General features: G+C 32.5%; 5 protein-coding genes and 1 long non-coding RNA gene across 8 annotated transcripts; 3 read left to right on the forward strand and 3 right to left on the reverse strand.

The window, feature by feature from the left end:
- Positions 1-110: 110 nt before the first annotated feature.
- LOC107360382 (sodium-dependent phosphate transport protein 3) lies at positions 111-2406 on the reverse strand. Its single transcript, XM_015927027.3, has 4 exons — positions 1524-2406; positions 1312-1458; positions 1075-1207; positions 111-1007 (listed from the first exon to the last, which is right to left on the reverse strand). Exons 1-4 carry the CDS (start codon positions 2310-2312, stop codon positions 460-462), a joined length of 1617 nt encoding a protein of 538 aa, XP_015782513.2. The 5' UTR covers positions 2313-2406; the 3' UTR covers positions 111-459.
- Positions 2286-5356, forward strand: LOC112538672 (uncharacterized). Of its 3 annotated transcripts, none has more exons than XM_025160513.2 (5): positions 2286-2429; positions 2502-3896; positions 4033-4063; positions 4528-4673; positions 4797-5356. In XM_025160513.2, exons 2-5 carry the CDS (start codon positions 3842-3844, stop codon positions 4955-4957), a joined length of 393 nt encoding a protein of 130 aa, XP_025016281.2. In that variant the 5' UTR covers positions 2286-2429; positions 2502-3841; the 3' UTR covers positions 4958-5356. The 3 variants fall into 3 exon arrangements, with proteins under 3 accessions (XP_025016281.2, XP_025016283.2, XP_025016282.2); XM_025160515.2 differs by having other exon boundaries at positions 2502-2635; XM_025160514.2 differs by lacking the exon at positions 2286-2429 and having other exon boundaries at positions 3538-3896; positions 4800-5356.
- A 464-nt stretch (positions 5357-5820) lies between these two features.
- Positions 5821-9542, forward strand: Gart (trifunctional purine biosynthetic protein adenosine-3 Gart). Its single transcript, XM_025160511.2, has 4 exons — positions 5821-6033; positions 6106-7237; positions 7620-8032; positions 8099-9542. Exons 1-4 carry the CDS (start codon positions 5886-5888, stop codon positions 9382-9384), a joined length of 2979 nt encoding a protein of 992 aa, XP_025016279.2. The 5' UTR covers positions 5821-5885; the 3' UTR covers positions 9385-9542.
- Positions 9543-13506: 3964 nt separating this feature from the next.
- On the reverse strand, positions 13507-15247 carry LOC107360586 (uncharacterized). The gene is made up of 2 exons (XM_015927275.2): positions 15164-15247; positions 13507-15085 (listed from the first exon to the last, which is right to left on the reverse strand). The coding sequence occupies exon 2, from the start codon at positions 15035-15037 to the stop codon at positions 13685-13687; it is 1353 nt and encodes a 450-aa protein (XP_015782761.2). The 5' UTR covers positions 15038-15085; positions 15164-15247; the 3' UTR covers positions 13507-13684.
- A 313-nt stretch (positions 15248-15560) lies between these two features.
- LOC107360587 (uncharacterized) lies at positions 15561-17276 on the forward strand. Its single transcript, XR_003081920.2, has 2 exons — positions 15561-15628; positions 15707-17276. It is a non-coding gene; the product is annotated as an uncharacterized LOC107360587 (long non-coding RNA).
- Positions 17277-19695: 2419 nt separating this feature from the next.
- Positions 19696-23878, reverse strand: LOC107360819 (uncharacterized). Its single transcript, XM_089268050.1, has 3 exons — positions 23406-23878; positions 22770-23320; positions 19696-22066 (listed from the first exon to the last, which is right to left on the reverse strand). Exon 3 carries the CDS (start codon positions 21851-21853, stop codon positions 19937-19939), a length of 1917 nt encoding a protein of 638 aa, XP_089124176.1. The 5' UTR covers positions 21854-22066; positions 22770-23320; positions 23406-23878; the 3' UTR covers positions 19696-19936.
- Between the last annotated feature and the right edge of the window lie 678 nt (positions 23879-24556).

A 24556-nucleotide genomic window follows, 5' to 3' on the forward strand; every position in this document is an offset into this window, starting at 1 on the left:
ATTATAATTTTTAATGCCAAATTTTATAATTTTTGAAAATGTTTTATGCAATATATTTTAATTTAATATTGAAATTCTGCATCAATTATACTCTACACTTGAGGTATGTATTATATTTCTTTGTATCATTCTTTAATATAATTTATAATAAGTTTATTGATTAATATATCTTATTTTCTTTCACATTTTCAGAGTTTGGATGAATCGAATATCAAAATCAAATGGAAACAAGGGAGCGATGCAAGAGATGATACATCTGATAAAAAATTACAATCAAGTTACATGATTTGAAAAGCTGTTCTTTTGGTCGAAACTGATGTCGGCATCTTGACATCAATTTGATCGATTCTTGGGTAAAAACATGATTGTACTTATAAAACTTGAACATTATGATCTCCAGAATGATGGTCTGAATCCAATGCAATTGTGACTAATTATTCCTGCATTGTCAATCAAAACCTATTGGAACTCAACAGTTTCGTCAGTTGATATTGTTACGTGATGGACACTTCCATGAGGATGGTTTTGTTGATCAGCCTGTACTTGCTGTGGTTCATTTTGATGATTGTTATTGTCATCGTTTATTGACTTCATGCTAAATTTCCGTGATTTGTTACTCATTATCGATTTAACACTTTGTCTTCGAACACAAGAAGGATCCCAACTTTGCGTCTCCCCAGAACCAAAGATACAATAAAAGACGACCCCACAAAAATTGATTGCTGATGAGATGTAAAATAGTTTGTACCAATTTTTTTGAGTCGGCTTATTGCCAACAATTAAAGCTGCTCCTTCATTGGCCGCTAATGATGCTATACTGGCAATAGCACCTGCAAAACCAGCCAAAGTTCCGGCAAAAGATGGAGCTATATCCAGATGATTCGCTGCATAACCAGCAGTCGACAGAGTTCCCAATCCTTTGCAAACACCCAGTGTTAACACAACAGCAATTCGTTTATCTTTCAATAAGGTAATCGCAACTAATCCCAACGAAACGCAGCCAAGCCCTGTAACATTATTAAATACAAAAAAATCTTTAGTTTTCAACACCTCAAGATATACCTTACAACTTACCCACTGCAGTGAAAGATTTTCGAATTAATGATAATGAGACAATATTTTTCCTTCGAATTTTATCCGCAATGGTACTACCAACCAGTGCACTAAACATTGACACAATCCAAGGAAGACTGGCCACGAAACCATTCTGTTACAAGAAAATAAAGCAATTTTTAGTTCTCCTTTCAAACTCACCGAACTGAAATCAGTTTTTGGTTCAATTTTGCAATCAAATACAAGAAATGTACTCACGGCTTCGTGTGAAAAGCCAAGAATCTCTTCGTAAAATGAAGGAATCTGGTTAATAACAATAGCAACAACCCAACTATAAGTGAAAGCTGGTAAAAGATAAGCGTAAACTGGAATGGACGTAAATATTTTTCCCCACGAGATTTTCGCCTTAAAACAAATAACAAAATGTTAATTGATCTTGAAATTGATAACAAAAGCCTATTAATACTTACCGGAGCACCTGACTTGAGCAATCGTCTAGTTAATATTTCTTCGAGTTCTTCTTCGCCTAAATAAGGATGTTCTTCAGGAGTATCATAAATAATAATGAACCAAACGACAGCCATAACAAGATTAAAACCACCAAATATGTAAAAGACGGCTGGCCAACCTCCAAATAGACTAGAGCTGACCAAAAGACCAGAAAGTGGAAGAGAAATGAGATTACCTAATGAACCACCAGATGAGACAACACCATTTGAAAGGGTTCGTTCGTATGCAGTAGACCAACGAGAGACAACGACATATGTCGAAGGTTGGATAAGCCCTGCGCACAAGCCCTGGACAACTCGTACAAAATAGGCTCCATAGAAACTGTTAATTGAAATTACTGGAAACAAAAGATTAACTGATCCAGTAGTTGCAAGAGCTAGAGATACAACTTTCCTTGGGCCAAACAATTCACATATACGACCACCAAATAGTGACATGACAAGAGTTCCCCAAAAAGCGGCTTGAAGCATGTGATCCTTGTCCACATGACTCCAGTCTACATGGATTTTACCTGATGTTGGTTTCATTACAATAGTTGAATTATTACTGTCCAGAGTTGTATTGATGATTTTATCCTTTTCAATCATGGCAACAATTGTTAAACTCAAACTTGATCCAACAAGATTGTTGGCAAAGTTTGCGAATTGTCCAGTGAAAAATATCAGCCAACGGAAACGGGCAACATTTTGAATAGCTGATTTTATTGAAGCAATACTATGGCGAGGCAAACTGCGACGTGAACCAGACATTTTAATCGCCCTTTGCTACAAAGTGGTGATCAAAATTGGTGAAAATTTTAAGGCACAAGCAAAGGGGTTTCAATCTCAACAGTAATTAGTCAAATTGACAAATGCTTTGTTTTTACGGTAATTATTTCTCATTAACTTTCTCCATGTAATCCCAGTTCTGATCTTTTTTCCATCACTATCTAATTACAGATTTCCTATGGCTTAAGACTTTGCAGGAGCTGTCGAAAGAAATTTCATCAAGATAAAGAAAATTAACTGAAATTACGCTATTGTTGTACTAACGATGTGTGGTAGCCTTGCAATAATCACTTTACAATCGAAAGGTCAGCTTGTTAATATCTTGAAGCTACAAAAATTGTAAGACCTACTCAATGACGTTCGTTGAATCAAATCTACACCAATTGAGCTCATGTCTCTCGACTAATCCTCTTCTAATCACACCTTAACCCAAATTATTGATAAAACTATACTTTCTAGTTTATAAATGATTAACTCGTCGAGATATATATCATGTAATCCAGCATAATGAATCGTTGGCTCTCTATTACAATCAAACATATTATATATTTAGCTTCTGAAAATATCAACCACATTTAGTATTGATTTTTTTTGTTAATGAAATTGTATTTATTTACGTCATTTAATTGTTAGATGTTTCCCGGCAATTCAGCTTATAAGGGATGGTCTGTAGATGTTACGAAAATTCAGAGCTTTTTGAGGCTTAAAATATTCTAATGGGTCAGATAACATAAAACAATGATTAGATTCAGGTTAAAATGGATTGAATGAGATTTTCAGTTCAGTCAGAAAAAGCGACTTAGTTTCATTGACTGAGATTTTTTTTGACAATTCTGAAAGCTGTAACGAAAAATTGATTAAAAAATGTTTGATACTCTCCATTAACACAAACAGTGAATGATAATTTTGATCAAAACATGGATCTCTTCCTCGTCATCATTATCATCATTGTGGTCATTATAAAAGTAATAAATTCTTTCAAATCAATTCTTGAAGAAACAGCTCAAAAGTTACATTTGATCACAATTTCAATAGCTGATCAACTGTTTTTCAATGTTGCTTATTTTCAATGAAATTTAAACATCGCTAAAACCTTGAATAGTACATGCTCAACAGGAATGTTTTATAATTTTATAATTATGTATAATAGTTATGGTCATATATCCAATGATTTACTCAAATAAATTCTATAAGATATTTTCTGCCGATTAGTGATGTTAATTAAGATACTCAACTTCCAGCCTCAGGTATTAATCACAAATACAGTGTACTTTTGATGCACACAAACAACTCCTCCTTTTGATCTGGTATAAAGTATAGCCAAATGATTATTGGAACTATTCAATTGTCAATTTATCTCATAGTGCCTTTGACTTATTTGTACAGATTTGTGTTTCTAGAGCCATTTATCCTTTATGTTATGATAAGGTCTTCTCTTGTATTATAATATCTTAACATCACTTCGTTAGTTTGATATTTTCATTTAATCAAATCTACTTAAATTGCTTACTATGAAAAGTCTTGTTATTTTTTGTTTTATTTTTAGTTTCCTGGGACCAATCAAAGGTGGGTGTCCATTATTTACTTTGATTCTGATCAGTATCACCAATTAATGTTACAAATACACACCTCATCAATTGCCATTCAACTTAAACATTCAACTTTATTTGATTCTTAAAGTTTTGCTTTTTCATTTTCACAGGAAAATCTGTTGGAAATTCTGCCCATTCAATGTAAGTCAACAAATTTATTGAATACTCAATCAATGATTCCTTTTAGTATATTTTAAGTTTGTCATTTTCAATATTTTTGGATTGAAATTCAATTTTTAGAAGCTAGAATTATGTCAACTTGTCAGTCAAAAAATCAATTGTTATTTGATTAATTGAACAGTGAAAGTTTATTCATAGTTTGGAAATAATTAACAATTATTTGCCGCAATTTTCTAGTAATTTTCTGATAAATCATTTCACGATAAAATTTCGCATTATTGATAATTTCTGTTTCTTGTATGGATTATGGATTACTGCGATGCATTTATATTTATACTTTATCTCATCTACCCTTAATCGATGCTATATTTAAGCCTGATTTTTATCAATATCATCATTCTTTTAAACCCTACGTTAATGCCGATAAACTTCATGTTGAACAATATCATTCGTGAACTTACGTTTCTATTTTGTCAATTTTGCAGGCGAGTTCCTAGTGAAGCGAAGCAAAATTTTACAACTGATGCCCAAACTGAAAGTAAATCAACGCTCCAAATCAATAACGAAGCCGCAACTGATAGACCTAAAAATGGAGCTAAAATAACTGGTGGACCTGCAAACCAAGTTCAAGGTAAGTAACGACAGTACGATAGTACAGTAAATGCTTAGTGTTTAGAGATGAGAAATAATTTTGAATTTTTTTCTCTTTACATGATATAAATAATTGCTAATTGTAATTTTTTCATTTCTTCAGCAGTAACAGATTCATTAACAACCGAGGAACCAAGAAATGTGAGACAACCGCTATGTTGCAAGAGATGGAATCCAGACATGAATCAGGTTCCCATTGATACAATACCCATTCGAGCTAACCCTCCCCAAAGACCACTGACTCTGATTGTCGCATTGTCATGATAATGAACTACATTCAAGCCCTTGAAAATAATTTGTTAGCAAGACTTGAAATGAATATTTTATGATGATAAGTTAAATAGAAAATTTTAGGTCAATCAAAATATCAATAAGAATTGCTTTTGTGGTCTTATTTGATTAGTAATAATTTATTACTTTTGGTATTGTCTTGATTCTAATCTAAATGATCGTTTGTCATTGACAATTACCTGTGTTGTTACCTCGTAAGGGTTTATTTGTTTATCTAATCATAATTATCCATAATATCTAACACCATAATCACAATCATCTAATCATTAAAATCTCTTGTTAAAATGATTAATGGTTCAGCAATCAAAACTGGTGAATTGTAAGTTCCCAGAAAGATACTTTCCAAATATTAAATAGTCTTTTGAGTCCTGACGATTTTTTAGCCACATTACTTACAAACCATTTAAGGTAAATAGTTAGACATTAACATTATGTCTACCAATTAAAGGATTTGAGAATCACATTTGAAACATTAAATGAAAGAAATTAAATGATCCTTGATTTTTCATCTCCATCCGTTAATCATAATGATAGTTTATGGTGAGAAATCCTCCTCAGAAAACAAATTAAGATATTGTTTAATCAAAGCCAGACACTTGGGCCATACTTTGTAATCAAAGTATTATCTAGCAAAAACTAGGGAAATATCATTAAAGCAATTGATTTTATCATAATAGATTGATTGTATCGCAATCGAAATCTTTGTTTTTTTCATTTAATCAATTATCTTCATCACTCACCAAGGAAATAATCTTATCTTCTATTGGATTATTTTAATATGTCCACTTCAAAATCATAATCTGCTTGAATCAATTTCATTTCAACCAAAATCAGTCCAGATTTAGCTCTTAATTGTCATTTATTGTACTTTTTAACCTTAATATTTAGCCTTTCCATAAAAATGTCAGAGACAGTTTTGGTAATTGGAAATGGTTCGCGAGAACATGTTTTGGCCTGGAAGCTGGCCAAATCTTCAAAAGTCCATAAAATTTTTGTGTGTCCAGGAAACGCAGGAACCCTGAAAGAGGATAGAAAAATTTCAAATCTCTGTAAGTACCAAAATGATCTTATTAATTTACTTGATTGTTTAATTTATTTTATTTCTTCTCAACTGTTAACAGCTTTAGATCTAAAGGATTTATCAAAGGTTGAAGAATGGTGCTTAAAAGAGAAACCATCTCTTGTAGTGATTGGACCTGAAGATCCTTTAAATCGTGGTCTATCTGATATTTTGTCAAACCATGGAATTCCTTGTTTCGGTCCTTCACAATCAGCTGCCCAAATTGAATGTGATAAATCATATGCTAAAGAGTTCATGGTTAGACATGAGATACCAACTGCTCGACATAAAGTTTTTGTTTCCTCTTCTGAAGGAAAAAAATGGGTAACCAACTGTCCACCTAACCTCAAACCATGGGTTGTCAAAGCTTCAGGTCTTGCTGCTGGTAAAGGTGTCCTTATTGGTACAAGTGCAGAAGAAACTTGTCGTTATATTGAGCAAATATTGGATGATAAAATATTTGGTGATGCTGGAAACTCTATTGTTGTTGAAGATTTCTTAGAAGGAGATGAAGTTTCAGTTATGGCCTTTTCAGATGGAGTCAATATAAGTGTCATGCCTCCGGCCCAGGACCATAAGAGAGCGTTTGATAATGACGCAGGACCTAATACTGGAGGAATGGGTGCCTTTTGTCCTTATCCGTGTTCATCTCAAGAGATGCGGGAAATTAGTTCAATCATACAAAAAACAATCAATGGACTGAAAGCTGATGGACGAAAATTTATTGGTGTTTTATTCACTGGTTTCATGTTAACTTCAGATGGTCCCAAAGTATTGGAGTTTAATGCTCGTTTTGGTGATCCAGAGACTCAATCAGTTCTTCCTTTGCTCAACAGTGATCTATTTGATATCTGTTTGGCTTGTATTTCTGGTAAATTGTCTACCATTACCATTGATTGGAGAGATAACTTTTATTCCTGTGGTACGGTTATTGCTTCCTCTGGTTATCCTGATAAACCCATTACTGGCAAACAAATTAAAGGCCTTGATAAATTATCTGATTGTATCATCTTCCATGGAGGAACTAAATGGATCGATGATAGATTAACCTCTTCTGGTGGCCGAGTTTTAACGGTTGTTGCGTCTGATAATGATCCACAGAAAGCAATCAATAAATCTCAACAAGCTGCTTCATCAATCAAAATTGAAGGCTCCTTTTATCGTCATGATATCGGTGTACGAGCATTGAAAAAGTACGTTTCACAAAAATTTTATTGAATTTATTGTATATTTATTTGCCTTAAATCAAACAAGTCAACATTGCTGACATAACTGATAACATTGTTTGCTTAAAATGTCTGAATTTATCAATCCATAATATAATTAGAATGCAAATTAAGTTATCAGCTGTGTTAATATTTCGATTTATTTCAATCTAAGTTTAAAATCTGATAATACTAGTCTGTAAAAATTAATATATCATTGAAATATTCAATATATTCAGAGCTAGTTCACTAATTTGTTTGTAATACAGGAAAATATTCCGTCGTATTTATAATTGGTTTGAATAATAAAAATTATTTGTTTAGTATTAGTCTTTTTATCCATATTCATTATTTACTCTTGTTTTTTCAGATTAAATAAGGATGATCATCATTTGAGCTATCGATCAAGTGGAGTCGATATTGATGCTGGTAATCAATTGGTGGATCGAATTAAATCAATGGTCGGTGCAACGCATCGGCCTGGAGTTGTTGGTTCAATTGGTGGCTTTGGTGGTTTATTTGATGCCTATCCAGATGGACCATTATTGGTCGCAGGTACTGATGGAGTTGGAACTAAACTGCGTATAGCAATTGAATGTAATATCTTGAACACCGTTGGAATTGATTTGGTCGCAATGTGTGTTAATGATATTTTAGTCCAAGGAGCTGAGCCTTTGTTTTTCCTTGATTACTTTGCTTGTGGTAAACTTGATGTTGACTCTGCTTCCCAAGTTATTTCTGGTATTGTTCAAGGATGCAAACTTGCCAATTGCGCATTAATTGGTTAGTATTACCGCTAAAATAGATTACTTGATTATTTTGCTAATGTTCATAATTCTTCTCATTTAGGTGGAGAAACAGCTGAAATGCCTGGAATGTATCATGGTAAAGACTTTGATCTAGCAGGTTTCTCTGTTGGTGCCGTTGATAGAAAAGCTGTTTTACCAAGATTGAAGGAAATCAGTGAAGGTGATGTCTTAATTGGTCTACCATCTTCTGGTGTTCACTCCAATGGATTCAGTTTGGTTCGAAAAATTATTGAAAAGAAAGGATTGTCGTTTAATGATAAAGCTCCTTTTGACCGATCTCAGACATTGGGTCAGATACTTTTAGCTCCTACTCGAATTTATGTGAGAAATGTTCTTCCTGCAGTTAAATTGGGTTATATTGTCGCTGCTTCTCATATAACAGGAGGAGGCTTAACTGAAAACATTCCTCGAGTTTTACCCTCCCATTTAGCTGCTGAATTGGACGCTAATCAATGGGTAATGCCGCCCGTATTTAAATGGCTCAAAGAAGCTGGATCTCTTCTTGATAGCGAAATGTTACTAACTTTTAATTGTGGTTTAGGAATGATTCTTGTTGTCAAGCAAGATAATGTAAACTCAACTCTTAATTTACTCAAGATAAATGGTGAACCTGGTGCGAAGATTGTTGGTAAAATTGTTAAACGTTCAGATTTGCCGGTAATTGTAAACAACTTTGAAAGCTTGATGGATTCACCTTCAAACGGTGTTGGTTCAGAAACTGCCAAAAGAGTTGCTGTATTGATTTCTGGGTCTGGGACTAATTTACAAGCTCTGATAGATCATTCAAAGCAGTCAAAATCTATAAATATTGTATTAGTTGTTTCTAGCAAACCCAATGTTGCTGGACTTACCAGGGCTGAAAATGCTGGAATCAAAACTTTGGTCATTCCAAGTAAAGGTTTTAAAAATCGAGTTGATTATGATATGGTCGTTAATGAAGCTTTGAAAAAAGCTTCCATTGAAATTGTCTGCCTTGCTGGTTTCATGAGGATACTATCCGAAGAGTTTGTCCACCTTTGGAAGGGTAAAATGCTAAACGTTCATCCTTCTCTGTTACCCTCTTTTAAGGGCATGGACACTCATGCTAGAGCTTTGGAAGCTGGTGTTAGAGTTCATGGATGTACAGTTCATTTTGTTGAGCCAGATGTCGATACAGGAGCGATTGTGCTTCAAGAGGCAGTTCCAGTTCTTCCAGGCGATACTCCAGATATTTTACAAGAAAGAGTTAAACAATCAGAGCATAAAATATTCCCGTTAGCTCTAGAGTATCTAGCAACTGGTCGGGTTCAATTAAACTCTGAAGGCAAAGTTCAATGGAATAATTAATTTATGAATAAACATAATTTTTATGAAAATTGGAACTCTATGGAGAGACAACTGTAATTTTTAACAAGAACCGTAATTAGAGGATTAATTTTTCGATAAATTGACCAAACGCTCATTATATTTTCATAACTATCAATAAACTTCTTTCTCACCAATGACTGGATTGGATAACTCAATTCAATTTCACAAACAGCCAGACAATAATATGATAATTAAGAAATAAAGATATTACATATGATTTGAATTTTTAGTGAATCAGACGTAATCGATTTTATGTGAGCAGATATGCTAATTCATATTTCCAATACACAAATCTAAACACTTGAAAATTTTCGATATAACAAGCATTTAGTCCCATGTCATTAGTAAACGTCTTTCATGAGCCGGGCGAACGAAATTTTATATTTATCCTACAAGCAGCGTTAAAAAAACTATGTTTAACAAGAGCAATAATTTAGACATGAGATATTTTTTACTCGCAAATGAAAAATTTATAAGTCATAATTAGGTAAATTCTTGATTAATGATACAAGATTTTCACGATTGTTTAAAAGTATAAAACTTATTTACAATAGGTCAATAAATATGAAACCTTGTCAATTTATAAAATAACAGCATTGATTAAATAAACTATAATTTGATTTAGTATTCATCATCTTCATCCTCGTCAGGGTTTCACATGAACATACCTTCTGGTACTTCTGGAATATTTACACTATTAATAGAATCATATTCAGATACATCAGGGAAATATGGCATCATCGTTGTCGTTGTTGGTTTTTCTGTTTTTGGAGGCACATATGGTGGTGCTGTGGTGTATTTAACAGCAGTCTTTTTAGTTGAATATGGTCTAGTCACATGAGGAGTATATTTAACAGTAGTCGATGGAATTGAATATGGAGGATAAACAGGAGCAATATATTTAGCAGTTATTGTTGGAACATAAACTGGAGTTGTAGGTTTATAAGATTCTGTTACTGTGATTGGTTTTTCTTTTCCAGTCTTTTCGTCCTTTTCCTTTTTCTTTTCGTCAACATGTTCATAGAAATCAACTTTATCTTCAGAAACAAGCCAAATAACTGATGATGGTGTTTCCAATTTTTTAAAGAAAATTGCAATACTATTCACTACATTAGCAACTTTAACAGCGCCGTTATTTGATTTACCAAATCCAGCTGTCTCTGCAAGTTCACCTCCAAATTTAGTCATAATACCAATAAGTTTAAATTTGCTTGAAGCAGGTTCATTGGGAAACTGTAATTTAGCTGATTCAAATTGTTTTGTGATTATTAATATGTTGAAAATTAAGAACGACAGGAGAAACACAGTTTTTGCTGAAATACACATTTTAGTAATAAACTTAAAACATAAACTGATATTAATGGACTAAAAACTGGATAGTTGCTAATTAACAAATTAACAATATTAACAAAAATCTATGTCTTTTATAGAAACTAGCAAACATTTTAACAAGAGCAAATCTCAGCTCCATAACAATCTTACATTTCATTGGATAAAACAGCTGAAATGGGTTCATAAACATCAATCATTTAGCATCAACCAAAAATTATTGTGATTGGTTGTTTTTCAAATTTTTATAACTGTTGTTATGTTGGAGCCAATAGAATGCAAATTTCAATAAAAAAATTAAAAAGATAAATGTTGTATTTTCATTGGCGCTGACTTTAAAATTATTAACGGACATATTTTTTTCTTATTTCAGCTGATTGCAATCGCTGGCAAATGAAAGTATAAAATGTTTCAATAGGTGTATGAGGTTTGATAATTCAGATTCTTACAAGCTGAACCTTACAGAGTAAATTATCCAATCGGAAATTCTGTATCTCGAATAAATTTATTCACAATGAATCCAAAAAGAAGCACATATACACCAAGCAAACCTTTAAATCAGCCACAATCATCTACAGCTGCGACAGTAAATATATCTCCGTTATACCGAGATTAGTGTGATAATCATGTATAATGTAATGTAATCAAGTGTTTTTGAATAACATTTGAATTATTTTCACTAAAATGAATGAATCTTACCGATAAGATGCATAAGAAGGTTGAAAGATCGCTGAAACATGGCTAACGATTAGTAAATGAATAAGAGTTACCGAATTAATAAATGCATTGAATAAAATTTGTAATTGTGAACAAGATATTTATTTATGAGTCATATTTTAGAGTATTACCTTGATCAATGATACAAGATTTTCATGATTGTTTAAAAGTAAGAAACTTATTTACAATAGGTCAATAACAATGAAACCTTGTCAATTTATAAAATAACAACATTGATTAAATAAACTATAATTTGATTTAGTATTCATCATCTTCCTCCTCTTCAGGGTTTGATATGGACATACCTTCTGGTACTTCTGGAATATATGCGCTAGAATCATAGGCAGATACATCAGGCATATATGGCATCATCGTTGTTGTTGTTGGTTTTTCTGTTTTTGGAGGGACATATTGCTTGGTGTATTTAACAGCAGTCGTTTTAGTTGAATATGGTCTAGTCACAGGAGCGATATATTTAGCAGTTATTGTTGGAACATAAACTGGAGTTGTAGGTTTATAAGCTTCTGTTACTGGGATTGGTTTTTCTTTTCCAGTCTTTTCGTCCTTTTTCTTTTCCTCAACATGTCCATAGACACTAACTTTATCGTAATCAACAGGAGCGATATATTTAACATTTGTTGGAACATATCCACGTCGTATTTTCTTTTCAACCTCTTCGGTTAATTTTTGTTCAAAAATATTGTAGAGATCAGATGTTGACTGATGAGCAATACGAATAACGGCTACAGGGTCAAGTTGCTTAGCTAAGAAAGCAATATTATCAACTTGCCCGCACCAATGCGAACATAAGCTCGATATAAATTTGCCTGAAACAGGTTCATTGCGAATTTGTAATTTAGCCGATTCCAATCGTTGTATGTTGATAATTAAGATCGACAGGAGAAACACAGTTTTTAATGAAATACACATTTTAGTATTATAACTTAAAACACAAACTGATATGAAATGGATTAAAAACTGGATTGTTGCTGATTAACAAATTAACACTTTTAACAAAAATCTATGTCTTTTATAGAAACTAGCAAACATTTTAACAAAAGCAAATCTCAGCTCCATAACAATCTTACATTTCATTGGATAAAACGGCTGAAATGGGTTCAAAAACATCAATCATTTAGCATCAAACAAAAATTATTGTGATTGGTTGTTTTTCAAATTTTTATAACTGTGGTTATGATGGAGCCAATAGAATGCAAATTTCAATAAAAAAATTAAAAAGATAAATGCTGTATTTTCATTGGCGCTGACTTTAAAATTATTAACGGACATATTTTTTTCTCATTTCAGCTGATTGCATCCACTGGCAAATGAAAGTATAAAATGTTTGAATAGGTGTATGAGGTTTGATAATTCAGATTCTTACAAGCAAATAATTAGACTATCACCAAGAGAAGATAACGTTAATTATGATGGGAGATCAAGTGAACCTTGACCTCTTCTTCATCATCAGCAGAGGCTTATGCTGCTTTCAAAACTGGATTGAGAGGATTGTTTCCACTAATAAATCGTAATGAAGCTGAACCTTACAGAGTAAATTATCCAATCGGAAATTCTGAATCTCAATTCAATTTATTCACAATGAATCCAAAAAGAAGCACATATACACCAAGCAAACCTTTAAATCAGCCACAATCATCTACAGCTGCGACAGTAAATATATCTCCGTTATACCGAGACTAGTGTAATAATCATGTAACCAACGTTAAATTGTTGCTTTGTAGATAATTAATGCTGAATCTTTTTTTTCTTGTGCTGAACTAATGTTTAAATAAGCGATTGTTATTTATTTTGGTTACTTCACCTCAAGCCCATTTTTGTTATTTTTTAACACAAAATTTCATGCTTTTTAACGAAAATTGCCAATTTAATACTTCATGTAAAGTTAGTGTTTTTGTATAACATTTGAATTATTTTCACTAAAATGAATGAATCTTACCGATAAGATGCATAAGAAGGTTGAAAGATCGCTGAAACATGGCTAACGATTAGTAAATGAATAAATGTTACCGAATTATCAGAATGAATTGAATAAAATTTATAATTGTGAACAAGATATTTATTTATAAGTCATATTAAAAGTATATTCTTGATAAATGGAACAATATTTTTACGATCGTTTAAAAGTATGAAACTTATTTACAACAGGTCAATAACAATGAAACCTTGTCAATTTATAAAATAACAACATTGATTAATTAAACAAAAATTTGATTTAGTCATCATCCTTTTCCTCCTCTTCAGGGTTTGGATGATAACCATCAGATAAGGGACTACCTTCTGGTACGTCTGGAATATTTACACTAGAATCATAGGCATCAGGGAAAAATGGAACCATCGTTGTCGTTGTTGGTTTCTCAATCTTTGGAGGGACATATGCTGTGGTGTATTTAACAGCAGTCGTTGTCGTTGCATATGGTGTAGTCACAGGAGGAATATATTTAACAGTAGTCGTTGTAGTTGAATATGGAGTAGTAACAGGAACGATATATTTAGCAGTTGTTGTTGGAACATAAGCTGAAGTTGTAGGTTTATAAGATTCTGTCACTGTGATTGGTTTTTCTTTTCCAGTCTTTTCGTCCTTTTCCTTTTTCTTTTCGTCAATTGGCTCATAGAATCCAACTTTATCATCACCAACGACACAAATAACTGATGAAGGTGTTTCCAATTTTTTCAAGAAACTTGCAATACTATTCACTCCATCAGCAACTTTAATAGCGCCGTTATTTTTCATACCAAATCCAGCTGTCTCTGCAAGTTCACCTCCAAATCTAGTCATAGTACCAATAAGTTTAAATGTAGTACCGCCAATGTTCAGCATTTTTCCTAAGGCAATATGAGAAGCTCCAGCAAGAATACCAATAGGTTTAAGAGCGATTTGTTCAATTCCAGACGAGAAAAGTGGTGCTTGTGTCGTTTGGGGACAACAATTACTTCCGATTGACATAATTCTTTCCAAGTAAGGTTGCACATTAATAACGGATGCTTGAACAGATGTACCAAATGTAATAGGAATTGAAATAATTTGACTGATAGCACCAGTAAGAAATCCAAATCCAAGTTTACTGAATAATTTAATTGGACCAGAAATAGCTTTACCCAAGAAATCACCACTAGCTGCGAACGCCATTGGTATCAAATCAGCTCCAGAGTTTATTGCTTCAGCAACATAGATAACAGGACCAGTGGCAGTGGAAGTATAATGAACAATTCTAGAACTTCCTTCCTTAAATATCTTCTCAAGTTCGGTAGTTTGCTTAGCTGCATCTACATAACACTGAGGAGGTCCACACGGACTCACATGGTATTCTTTAGGTGGTACTGTCGATACAGGATAATTGGGTGTAGTGTGTTCAACTTTGACTGGCTCTTTTTTTACCGGAGGAGGTAAGGCAGTTGGAGGTGGAGGGCAAGCACAAGGTGAATATGAAAACAGGTTCATCAGAAAAGATGGCTGACAACACGGTGAAACAGGTTCATTGCGAATATGTAATTTAGCTGATTCCAATTGTTGTACGTTGATAACTAAGATCGACAGGAGAAACACTGTTTTCAATGAAATAGCCATATTTGTTGATATCTTCGTATTTGTCGTCGATCAGGAGTCCAATACAATCTGTAAATATAAAAATAAACAATTATTATTAAAATCACACAAGCAAAGCTAGTAAAGAAAGCTCTTGAAAGGTCTTACCTTATAAACCTATTCAATTTGATTTGAATCAAAACTAATGATACAAACATTTTTATACTTTCATTTTCCACAGGATGAAATCAGCTGAAAAATGAAAAAAGCTGCTTTTTTGATGATTTAAAAGTCACAGCCAGTGAAAATTGAACATTTATTTTTTAAATTTTTTATGGAAAATTTAGTTCTATTGGCTTCAATAACTTAAGTTGCAACCATTTGAAAAACAACGAATCACAATCATTTTTGTTTGATACTAAAAAGATTGATTTTTTTTGAATACATTTCAGCTGTTTTATCCAATGAAATGTAAGATTGGTTTGGATGAGTTTTTTGTTTTTGTTGAGAGTTGTTGCTAATTCGTATAAAAGACATGCAGTTTTGCAAATTAGCTACAGTCAACTTCATAAGCAATTTAATATCAGTTTGTTTGATCTATAGTACCAAAATCAAATTGAATAGGTTTATAAGGTAAGACCTTTCAAGAGCTTTCTTTACTAGCTTTGCTTGTGTGATTTTAATAATAATTGTTTATTTTTATATTTACAGATTGTATTGGACTCCTGATCGACGACAAATACGAAGATATCAACAAATATGGCTATTTCATTGAAAACAGTGTTTCTCCTGTCGATCTTAGTTATCAACGTACAACAATTGGAATCAGCTAAATTACATATTCGCAATGAACCTGTTTCACCGTGTTGTCAGCCATCTTTTCTGATGAACCTGTTTTCATATTCACCTTGTGCTTGCCCTCCACCTCCAACTGCCTTACCTCCTCCGGTAAAAAAAGAGCCAGTCAAAGTTGAACACACTACACCCAATTATCCTGTATCGACAGTACCACCTAAAGAATACCATGTGAGTCCGTGTGGACCTCCTCAGTGTTATGTAGATGCAGCTAAGCAAACTACCGAACTTGAGAAGATATTTAAGGAAGGAAGTTCTAGAATTGTTCATTATACTTCCACTGCCACTGGTCCTGTTATCTATGTTGCTGAAGCAATAAACTCTGGAGCTGATTTGATACCAATGGCGTTCGCAGCTAGTGGTGATTTCTTGGGTAAAGCTATTTCTGGTCCAATTAAATTATTCAGTAAACTTGGATTTGGATTTCTTACTGGTGCTATTAGTCAAATTATTTCAATTCCTATTACATTTGGTACATCTGTTCAAGCATCCGTTATTAATGTGCAACCTTACTTGGAAAGAATTATGTCAATCGGAAGTAATTGTTGTCCCCAAACGACACAAGCACCACTTTTCTCGTCTGGAATTGAACAAATCGCTCTTAAACCTATTGGTATTCTTGCTGGAGCTTCTCATATTGCCTTAGGAAAAATGCTGAACATTGGCGGTACTACATTTAAACTTATTGGTACTATGACTAGATTTGGAGGTGAACTTGCAGAGACAGCTGGATTTGGTATGAAAAATAACGGCGCTATTAAAGTTGCTGATGGAGTGAATAGTATTGCAAGTTTCTTGAAAAAATTGGAAACACCTTCATCAGTTATTTGTGTCGTTGGTGATGATAAAGTTGGATTCTATGAGCCAATTGACGAAAAGAAAAAGGAAAAGGACGAAAAGACTGGAAAAGAAAAACCAATCACAGTGACAGAATCTTATAAACCTACAACTTCAGCTTATGTTCCAACAACAACTGCTAAATATATCGTTCCTGTTACTACTCCATATTCAACTACAACGACTACTGTTAAATATATTCCTCCTGTGACTACACCATATGCAACGACAACGACTGCTGTTAAATACACCACAGCATATGTCCCTCCAAAAACAGAAAAACCAACAACGACAACGATGGGTCCATATTTCCCTGATGTATCTGAATATGATTCTAGTGCAAATATTCCAGAAGCGGCAGAAGGTATTCCCTATGCAAACCCTGAAGAGGAGGAAAAGGATGATGACTAAATCAAATTTTTGTTTATTTAATCAATGTTGTTATTTTATAAATTGACAAGGTTTCATTGTTATTGACCTGTTGTAAATAAGTTTCATACTTTTAAACGGTCGTAAAAATATTGTTCCATTTATCAAGAATATACTTTTAATATGACTTATAAATAAATATCTTGTTCACAATTATAAATTTTGCTCAATCCGTTCTTTAATTCGGTAACTCTTATTCATCCAGTGACCGTGTATCGGTAAGATTCATTCATTTTAGGGCAAAAAAATTTAAATTTATCGCAAGAACAATTGCACATGAAATATTAAATTGGCAATTTTAGTTTAAAAAATTTTGTGTTAAATAATAACAAAAATGGACTTGAGGTAAAGTAACCAAAATTAATAACAATCGCTTATTTAAACATGAGTTCAGCACAAGAAAAAAAAGAGTTATCATTAATTATCTACAAAGCAACAAATAAACGTTGGTTACATGATTAAAACACTAATCTCGGTATAACGGAGATATATTTACTGTCGCAACTGTCGATGATTGTGGCTGATTTAAAGGTTTGCTTGGTGTATATGTGCTTCTTTTTGGATTCATTGTGAATAAATTGATTTGAGATTCAGAATTTCCGATTGGATAATTTACTCTGTAAGGTTCAGCTTCATTACGATTTATTAGTGGAAACAATCCTCTCAATCCAGTTTTGAAAGCAGCATAAGCCTCTGCTGATGATGAAGAAGAGGTCAAAGTTTCACGCGATCTTTCATCATAATTGACATTATCTTCTCTTGGTGATAATCCAATTATTTGTTTGTATGTATCTGAATCATCAAACCTCATATACCTATTCAATTTTATTTGAATGAAAACCAACACTACAAACATTTTATACTTTCATTTGCCAGCGATTGCAATCAGCTGAAATGAGAAAAAAATATGTCCGTTAATAATTTAAAAGTCAGCGCCAATGAAAATACAACATTTATGTGTCTAATTTATTATTGAAATTTTTATTCTATTGGCTCTTACATAACTACAGTTTCAAAAATCCGAAAAACAACCAATCACAATCATTGATACTAAAAGGATTGATTTTTTTCGAATACGTTTCAGCTGTTGTATCCATTGAAAAGTAAGATTGGTATGGAGCTAAGTTTTACTTTTGTCTGTTAAGATGTTTCCTATTTATTATAAAAGACATAGACTTTTGTAAATTAGCATCAATCAAGTTCTTAAGCCTTTTCTAACAGTTTGTGTTTTAAGTTATAATATTAAAATACACACCACTACCCTCTTAAGGAAACCTTTCTTCTAAAAAAGTAAGAGAGAAAGTAAGAGATAGTCGAGAAAGAAAGAGTAAAAAACGTTGCCTTAAGAGAATAGTGGAGTGTAATACTAAAATGTGTATTTCATTAAAAACTGTGTTTCTCCTGTCGATCTTAATTATCAACATACAACAATTGGAATCAGCTAAATCACATATTCCCGATGAACATGCTTCACTTCAATTTAATAGACCGAACTCACATATACAATATAATATTGCTTCCTTAGTGAAAAAACTTAACCCGGATTCAGCTGTTCGTATTATTGAAGAGACTGCAGCTGATCTACATCTCTATGAACTTCTTGAACATAGGTTAAAGCAAGAAGTTGAAAAGATAAAAAGTAAAAAAGAAAACCCAAACGAAATAGTTTATGGATATGGAAATCGTAATCCTCCAGTTTATGTTCCATCAACTGTTGAATATATCGCTCCTGTTTCTACTCCATATTCAATTCCATCGACTACTTTTAAATATATTCCTCCTGTGACTAGACCATATTCAACTAAAACGACTGCTGTAAAATACACCAAGCAATATGTCCCTCCAAAAACAGAAAAACCAACAACGACAACGATGGGTCCATATTTCCCTGATGTATCTGAATATGATTCTAGCGCATATATGCCAGAAGTACCAGAAAGTAGTCACTTATCTGATGGTTATCATTCAAGCCCTGAAGAGGATGAAGACTCAACCCAAATATAGTTTATTTAATCAATGTTGTTATTTTATAAATTGACAAGGTTTCATTGTTATTGACCTGTTGTAAATAAGTTTCATACTTTTAAACAATCATGAAAATCTTGTATCATTGATGAAGATAATACTCTTAAATATGACTATTAAATAAATATCTTGTTCACAATTATACATTTAATCCAATTCATTCGTTAATTCGGTAACTTTTATTCATTTACTAATCGTTAGCCATGTTTCAGCGATCTTTCAACCTTCTTATGCATCTTATCGGTAAGATTCATTCATTTTAGTGAAAATAATTCAAATGTTATACAAAAACACTAACTTTACATGAAATATTAAATTGGCAATTTTCGTTAAAAAGCATGAAATTTTGTGTTAAAAAATCTTGTATCATTGATGAAGATAATACTCTTAAATATGACTATTAAATAAATATCTTGTTCACAATTATAAATTTTATTCAGTTCATTTGTTAATTCGGTAACTATTATTCATTTACTTACCGTTTTTCAGCGATCTTTCAACCTTCTATGCATCTTATCGGTATTATTTAATGATTTTAGTGAAAAAAATTTAAATTTAATACAAAAACACTTGTTTAATTTTACATGAAATATTAAATTGGCAATTTTAGTTTAAAAATAACAAAAATGTGCTTTTGTCAAAAAAATGAGCTAAATAATTACTTTTTAAGCAAAGGTATGTAACCAAAATAAATAACGATCGCTTATTTAAACATGAGTTCAGCACAAGAAAAAAAATATTCACCATTAATTATCTACAAAGCAACAATTAAACGTTGGTTACATGATTATTACACTAATCTCGGTATAACGGAGATATATTTACTGTCGCAACTGTCGATGATTGTGGCTGATTTAAAGGTTTGCTTGGTGTATATGTGCTTCTTTTTGGATTCATTGTGAATAAATTGATTTGAGATTCAGAGTTTCCGATTGGATAATTAACTCTGTAAGGTTCAGCTTCATTACGATTTATTAGTGGAAACAATCCTCTCAATCCAGTTTTGAAAGCAGCATAAGCCTCTGCTGATGATGAAGAAGAGGTCAACGTTTCACGTGATCTCCCATCATAATTAACGTTATCTTCTCTTGGTGATAATCCAATTATTTGCTTGTAATTATTTAAATTATCCATTGGACCAGTTCGCGGCATATCTCTAGGTCTATCTTCTCGACTTTCACCCGATCGCATGTGTTGCACCAATACAGGTTCCTTTGAATTGGCCTGATCACCTTCAACATTATACCAATCTCGTTGTCGATAGTTATCTTGATATTTCTTTTGTTGTTCACTGTTATTCATTTCAACATCCCGACTGTTCGCCTCGTTAGAATATGACTCCATTGATCCTGAATTTTCATAGAATACTTCGGGAATCAGATTAGTAATGAAATGTGGCTGCTCTGATGACAATTCATTTCTCGAAGTCTCATAAGATTCAGTCAACGGTTTATCTGGATATGCGGCAGGTCTTTTCCTTGTCGGTTCTCGTCGATTGTTCGGTATTGATGAAGCTCGAGGGGAATATTGTGGAGTAGAGGATTTTACCGTATTCATCTGGTGAATTGGTTTACTCGGATTATTCTGGTATCCGATCTCAGCTGAACGTTGATAACTATCCCTTTCATTTGAATAACTATTTTCCCGATTAATTTTATTTTTACTCATTTCTTGCTCATTTGAGTAGTTGCTCACATCATGAACTGGTTTATGTTCAGTTGACTCTATTGAATCAGACGATTGTTGGAAACGGCCAACAGGTAAAGGAAATTCGGGAAGGTCATAATCAACACGAGGAACAGTTGGTGGAGCTATCAGTTGAGTAGGATTACGATCTCTTGATGATTTGGATCGGCCGAGGTCTTTTGGTTTTTGTTTGGGTTTATTCACCATGTGATTATGACTATCATAGTGCTGCTTTGCATCGTTAGTCCATCGGTCATCAGTATGATGTCTTATAGACGATTTGCCAACATTTTTAACATCAGAGCTTTCATGGTTAGTCCATTTCATTTCAGGTTCTTTTCTGATGATTGCTGGATTTTTAGATTGTTTGGTAATTTTCTTATCAAGCGGTTCATGGTAAAATCTTTGTTCACTTTTCTCAATCGGTTTTATTTCTCTTTGTTCAGTTGACTGTCTTCTTTTACTCAAATCATAAGCTGAATATTGACGCTCTTTTTTCAAGCTGCGAGTTCTTTCCTCTGGTGACAATTTTTTAGTTGATGAATAGCTATGAGGTTTATCAACAATCCATTGATTACTTGGTTTAATCTTATTTTCGTTTGGAGGGTCTTGATGTCTTGGAGACCAATCCGCTGCGGCAGATAAATACTGAGATTCTGCATCTCGAGCTGAATCTGATCTTGATCGTAGCTTTTGTCTAAATGCTGCAGAAGACGATACAGACGGTGTTGGTGGTCTAGGTGGGGCCAATGGTGGTAGTGGTCTGTCATCAGAATCGTATGATTTGTCGTTATTTTTTCGATAACCGTCATAGTCATGAGTTGCCTGTTTCTTGTGTTGTTTGACTGGTTCGTCATAATGTTTGGTTATTGGATGTTTTACCGATTTCAGGTGGTCATCATTCATAATATTTCGAGCCAATGATGAGATAGGAACTGGTGTTGTTACATCAGGTGTATAAGGTTTGGTAACCAGTGAAACAGTCGGTGAATTATATCCTTGAATTCCAGGCTCGTTTGAGCTCATTTTAACACGAAAACCATTTTTATCGGCAATATATTCAACCTTTCGATAGATACCATTGGCGTCAACATAGCCATACGAACCAACTTTAGCACCATCTCCATCGCTCTCCTCATGACGATGTTGTAAATTTCCTTGTCCATCTTCAATCTCATATCCAAACTGATAAGGTTTTTTTATTTTATCGTCACTAATGTCTTTGAAATCGTGCACCAGCTGAAAAGATAACAAACAATAATTAATGAAAAAATTTGAAAATTTCTTAACATTGGAAACACAATTTGTCAACAAATTTAATGAATCTTGAATTTGAAGTATTCATTATACAAATATTTGTAGTAATTATTGTCTAATCTCGTTTAATTAGCAAATAAATACTTGTCAAGATAAATAACTCAGCATAGAATAACAATAAGAATCAAAGTTAGAGAAAAATTGATTTTTTTCTAGTGCATTTAGCATGGCTTGATTAAACTTAGGTGTTAAGGTTCAACAGCTCTTTAGCGGTTAACCAACCATTAAAGTATTACCGTGATCAAACTATCAAAATGCTGTAAGCTATAATCCTATTTACACTTTTACAATCACTTTGTTTCAAGCTGATTCTCGATTATACAGCTTATTAAAACAGTCAACAATTCATTGAATGTACACAGTAATTAGATGAGAACATTTGACTTGATTGATTTACCAAAAATGATAATTTCAACATTTAACTATTCCATAAATAATCTTGAGGTTTAAACAATTGATTGTCACATTTTACCGTTCAACTCTTTTTTTAGTGAAATGTAATGAATCAATTGGTACAATTTTGCATCGACATCAATAATTGTGCACTTTAGTAATAATTAGCATGTTTTTTGCAGCAAAAAACCAACACAATACAGGTTAAATATAAATTGTTAACTCTAATAACCTGCGATAATCACAAGTTCCTGCATTTGTTTGCAAAATATATTATAATCCCTTGGCAAGGTAATAGTTTTGATTTTTTTATGGTCATTCATGTTGGCAAACGCCGATCCAATTTCGATGGCATTTCCTCCTCGAATCATCAAACGGTATCATCTCAATCTTGGCATTTAATGAAATTTGGATCCCATGATCTAATAAGGCTCAATGATGAGAATTGATCAGCTAATATAATTAAATGTTGAGTAATCTTTGTATGGCATCTTTTTGTTTAAGCTTGAGGTAACCCATTAAATGATATTCATTGAAATTAATCGTCTTGAAACCATTTGATTATAAGCATGAGAATCAATTCAAAGCAAATGGGTTCAACTGATATCGACCAAAATGATCTTCATATCTAATAAGTCCTGGGTTACATAACAGTACAATTAAAATTCATAAATGATTAAAAGATTATCTTTTAAATCATCATATGTTAGATTAACTTGGCCAAAAAAGGTTGGTAATACAATTAACAGTTCACCCGATTAGAGGTTGATTAATCCTTCCTAACTAAACATGTGGAGAAAAAAAAGATCAATGTTAAAAAGATTATTGATAACAATCAAAAAAATAATAATAATAAGCAACAATTCACCTCAATTTTGAAATGGTATCACACAAATTGGTTACTTGTATCCCATTTTGATGGGAATATGTAGATTAAGATTAAGATGTTTATGGATGAATGAGCACATCACAAGTAATTTTCAAGTAAATTACAAATCTTGAGAAAATATTAATCACTGATGAACAATGTTGAAACGATTGAAGACAGATTATCTGAGTAAACAATAATCGTAAAAAAATAATTTACAGTTTGCTTGGTTATTTGGTTGCCATACTTGCGACGACACATTTATTTTAACGGAAAAATGAAGCAACCAAAAATTGGATTGATTAACATTAAAAAAAAGATTGACATAAACAATTAAAGCAGATTCCAATTGTAACCCAGATGAATTAGGACAGCTTAACGGTTAAGGAACCACAAAATTTGAAAATTGTAATCATTTTTAACGGCAAAAAACAATTTAAAACACTTTGAGTGACACCTCTACTCATCACTATTATCAATTTTCAAATTTCATTGGTTCAACCTAAATAACTGTTGGTTACTTTGAAAAGGCGCCTAAAATGAAAACAATAAATTCCCTCAAAATTTTAAATTTACATAAAAATGATGGAATAATAATTTCATTATTAGCTTTTAATTTATTAATTTATTAACAACAAACAATTTAACTAAAAATAAATCACTTCTATCGAGACTCGAACGTCCAATTTCAATCTAAATAGTTGATCAGAAATCAGAATCTGTAAAATGGTCAATCAATTGTCAAAAGCTAAATCAAATGTCACTGGAAGAAAAAATTCATTTAACTTGATTCTTTCCGGATTAATCAATTAAATGTTGAACCATTTTGTCAATGTTTAATCTATTGTCAATCATTGTTAATACAAGAAGGTGAAACGTTCATTGTTAATCAAATAGAATCATTAACTCTTAATCAACCCTTGCAATCTAAATAATAGAAACAGAATTAAAAAGCAAAAATTGTTCCAAAACAATTGAAATTAACATTAAGTTGACCCGATTAAAGTGAGATTCAAAAGATACTCTGGAAATGTGTTACAATTAACTGATTGAGAGCCACTAATAAGGTATAGTTAACAATATTCATTTGTGTATCAACTGTCGATCGTAAGGTTAAGTCTAAATTTTAATCATTTTAATCAAATGTTTTC

The sequence above is a fragment of the Tetranychus urticae genome, chromosome 2 (genome assembly GCF_039701765.1).
Source record: "Tetranychus urticae isolate SD_2017Ah chromosome 2, NJAU_TeUrti_SD_1.0, whole genome shotgun sequence".
NCBI classification, from domain to species: domain Eukaryota; kingdom Metazoa; phylum Arthropoda; class Arachnida; order Trombidiformes; family Tetranychidae; genus Tetranychus; species Tetranychus urticae.

Coding starts and splice junctions, on each gene's coding strand:
- LOC107360382 (XM_015927027.3), bottom strand. CDS start 2,312: ATGTCTGGTTCACGTCGCAGTTTGCCTCGCCATAGTATTGCTTCAATA. Junction 1,459..1,523: donor TGCTCAAGTCAGGTGCTCCG/GTAAGTATTAAT, acceptor ATTTGTTTTAAG/GCGAAAATCTCGTGGGGAAA. Junction 1,208..1,311: donor TTGGCTTTTCACACGAAGCC/GTGAGTACATTT, acceptor TTCTTGTAACAG/AATGGTTTCGTGGCCAGTCT.
- LOC112538672 (XM_025160513.2), top strand. CDS start 3,842: ATGAAAAGTCTTGTTATTTTTTGTTTTATTTTTAGTTTCCTGGGACCA. Junction 3,897..4,032: donor TTTCCTGGGACCAATCAAAG/GTGGGTGTCCAT, acceptor TCATTTTCACAG/GAAAATCTGTTGGAAATTCT. Junction 4,674..4,796: donor ACCTGCAAACCAAGTTCAAG/GTAAGTAACGAC, acceptor TCATTTCTTCAG/CAGTAACAGATTCATTAACA.
- Gart (XM_025160511.2), top strand. CDS start 5,886: ATGTCAGAGACAGTTTTGGTAATTGGAAATGGTTCGCGAGAACATGTT. Junction 6,034..6,105: donor TAGAAAAATTTCAAATCTCT/GTAAGTACCAAA, acceptor AACTGTTAACAG/CTTTAGATCTAAAGGATTTA. Junction 8,033..8,098: donor TGCCAATTGCGCATTAATTG/GTTAGTATTACC, acceptor CTTCTCATTTAG/GTGGAGAAACAGCTGAAATG.
- LOC107360586 (XM_015927275.2), bottom strand. CDS start 15,037: ATGGCTATTTCATTGAAAACAGTGTTTCTCCTGTCGATCTTAGTTATC.
- LOC107360819 (XM_089268050.1), bottom strand. CDS start 21,853: ATGAGCTCAAACGAGCCTGGAATTCAAGGATATAATTCACCGACTGTT.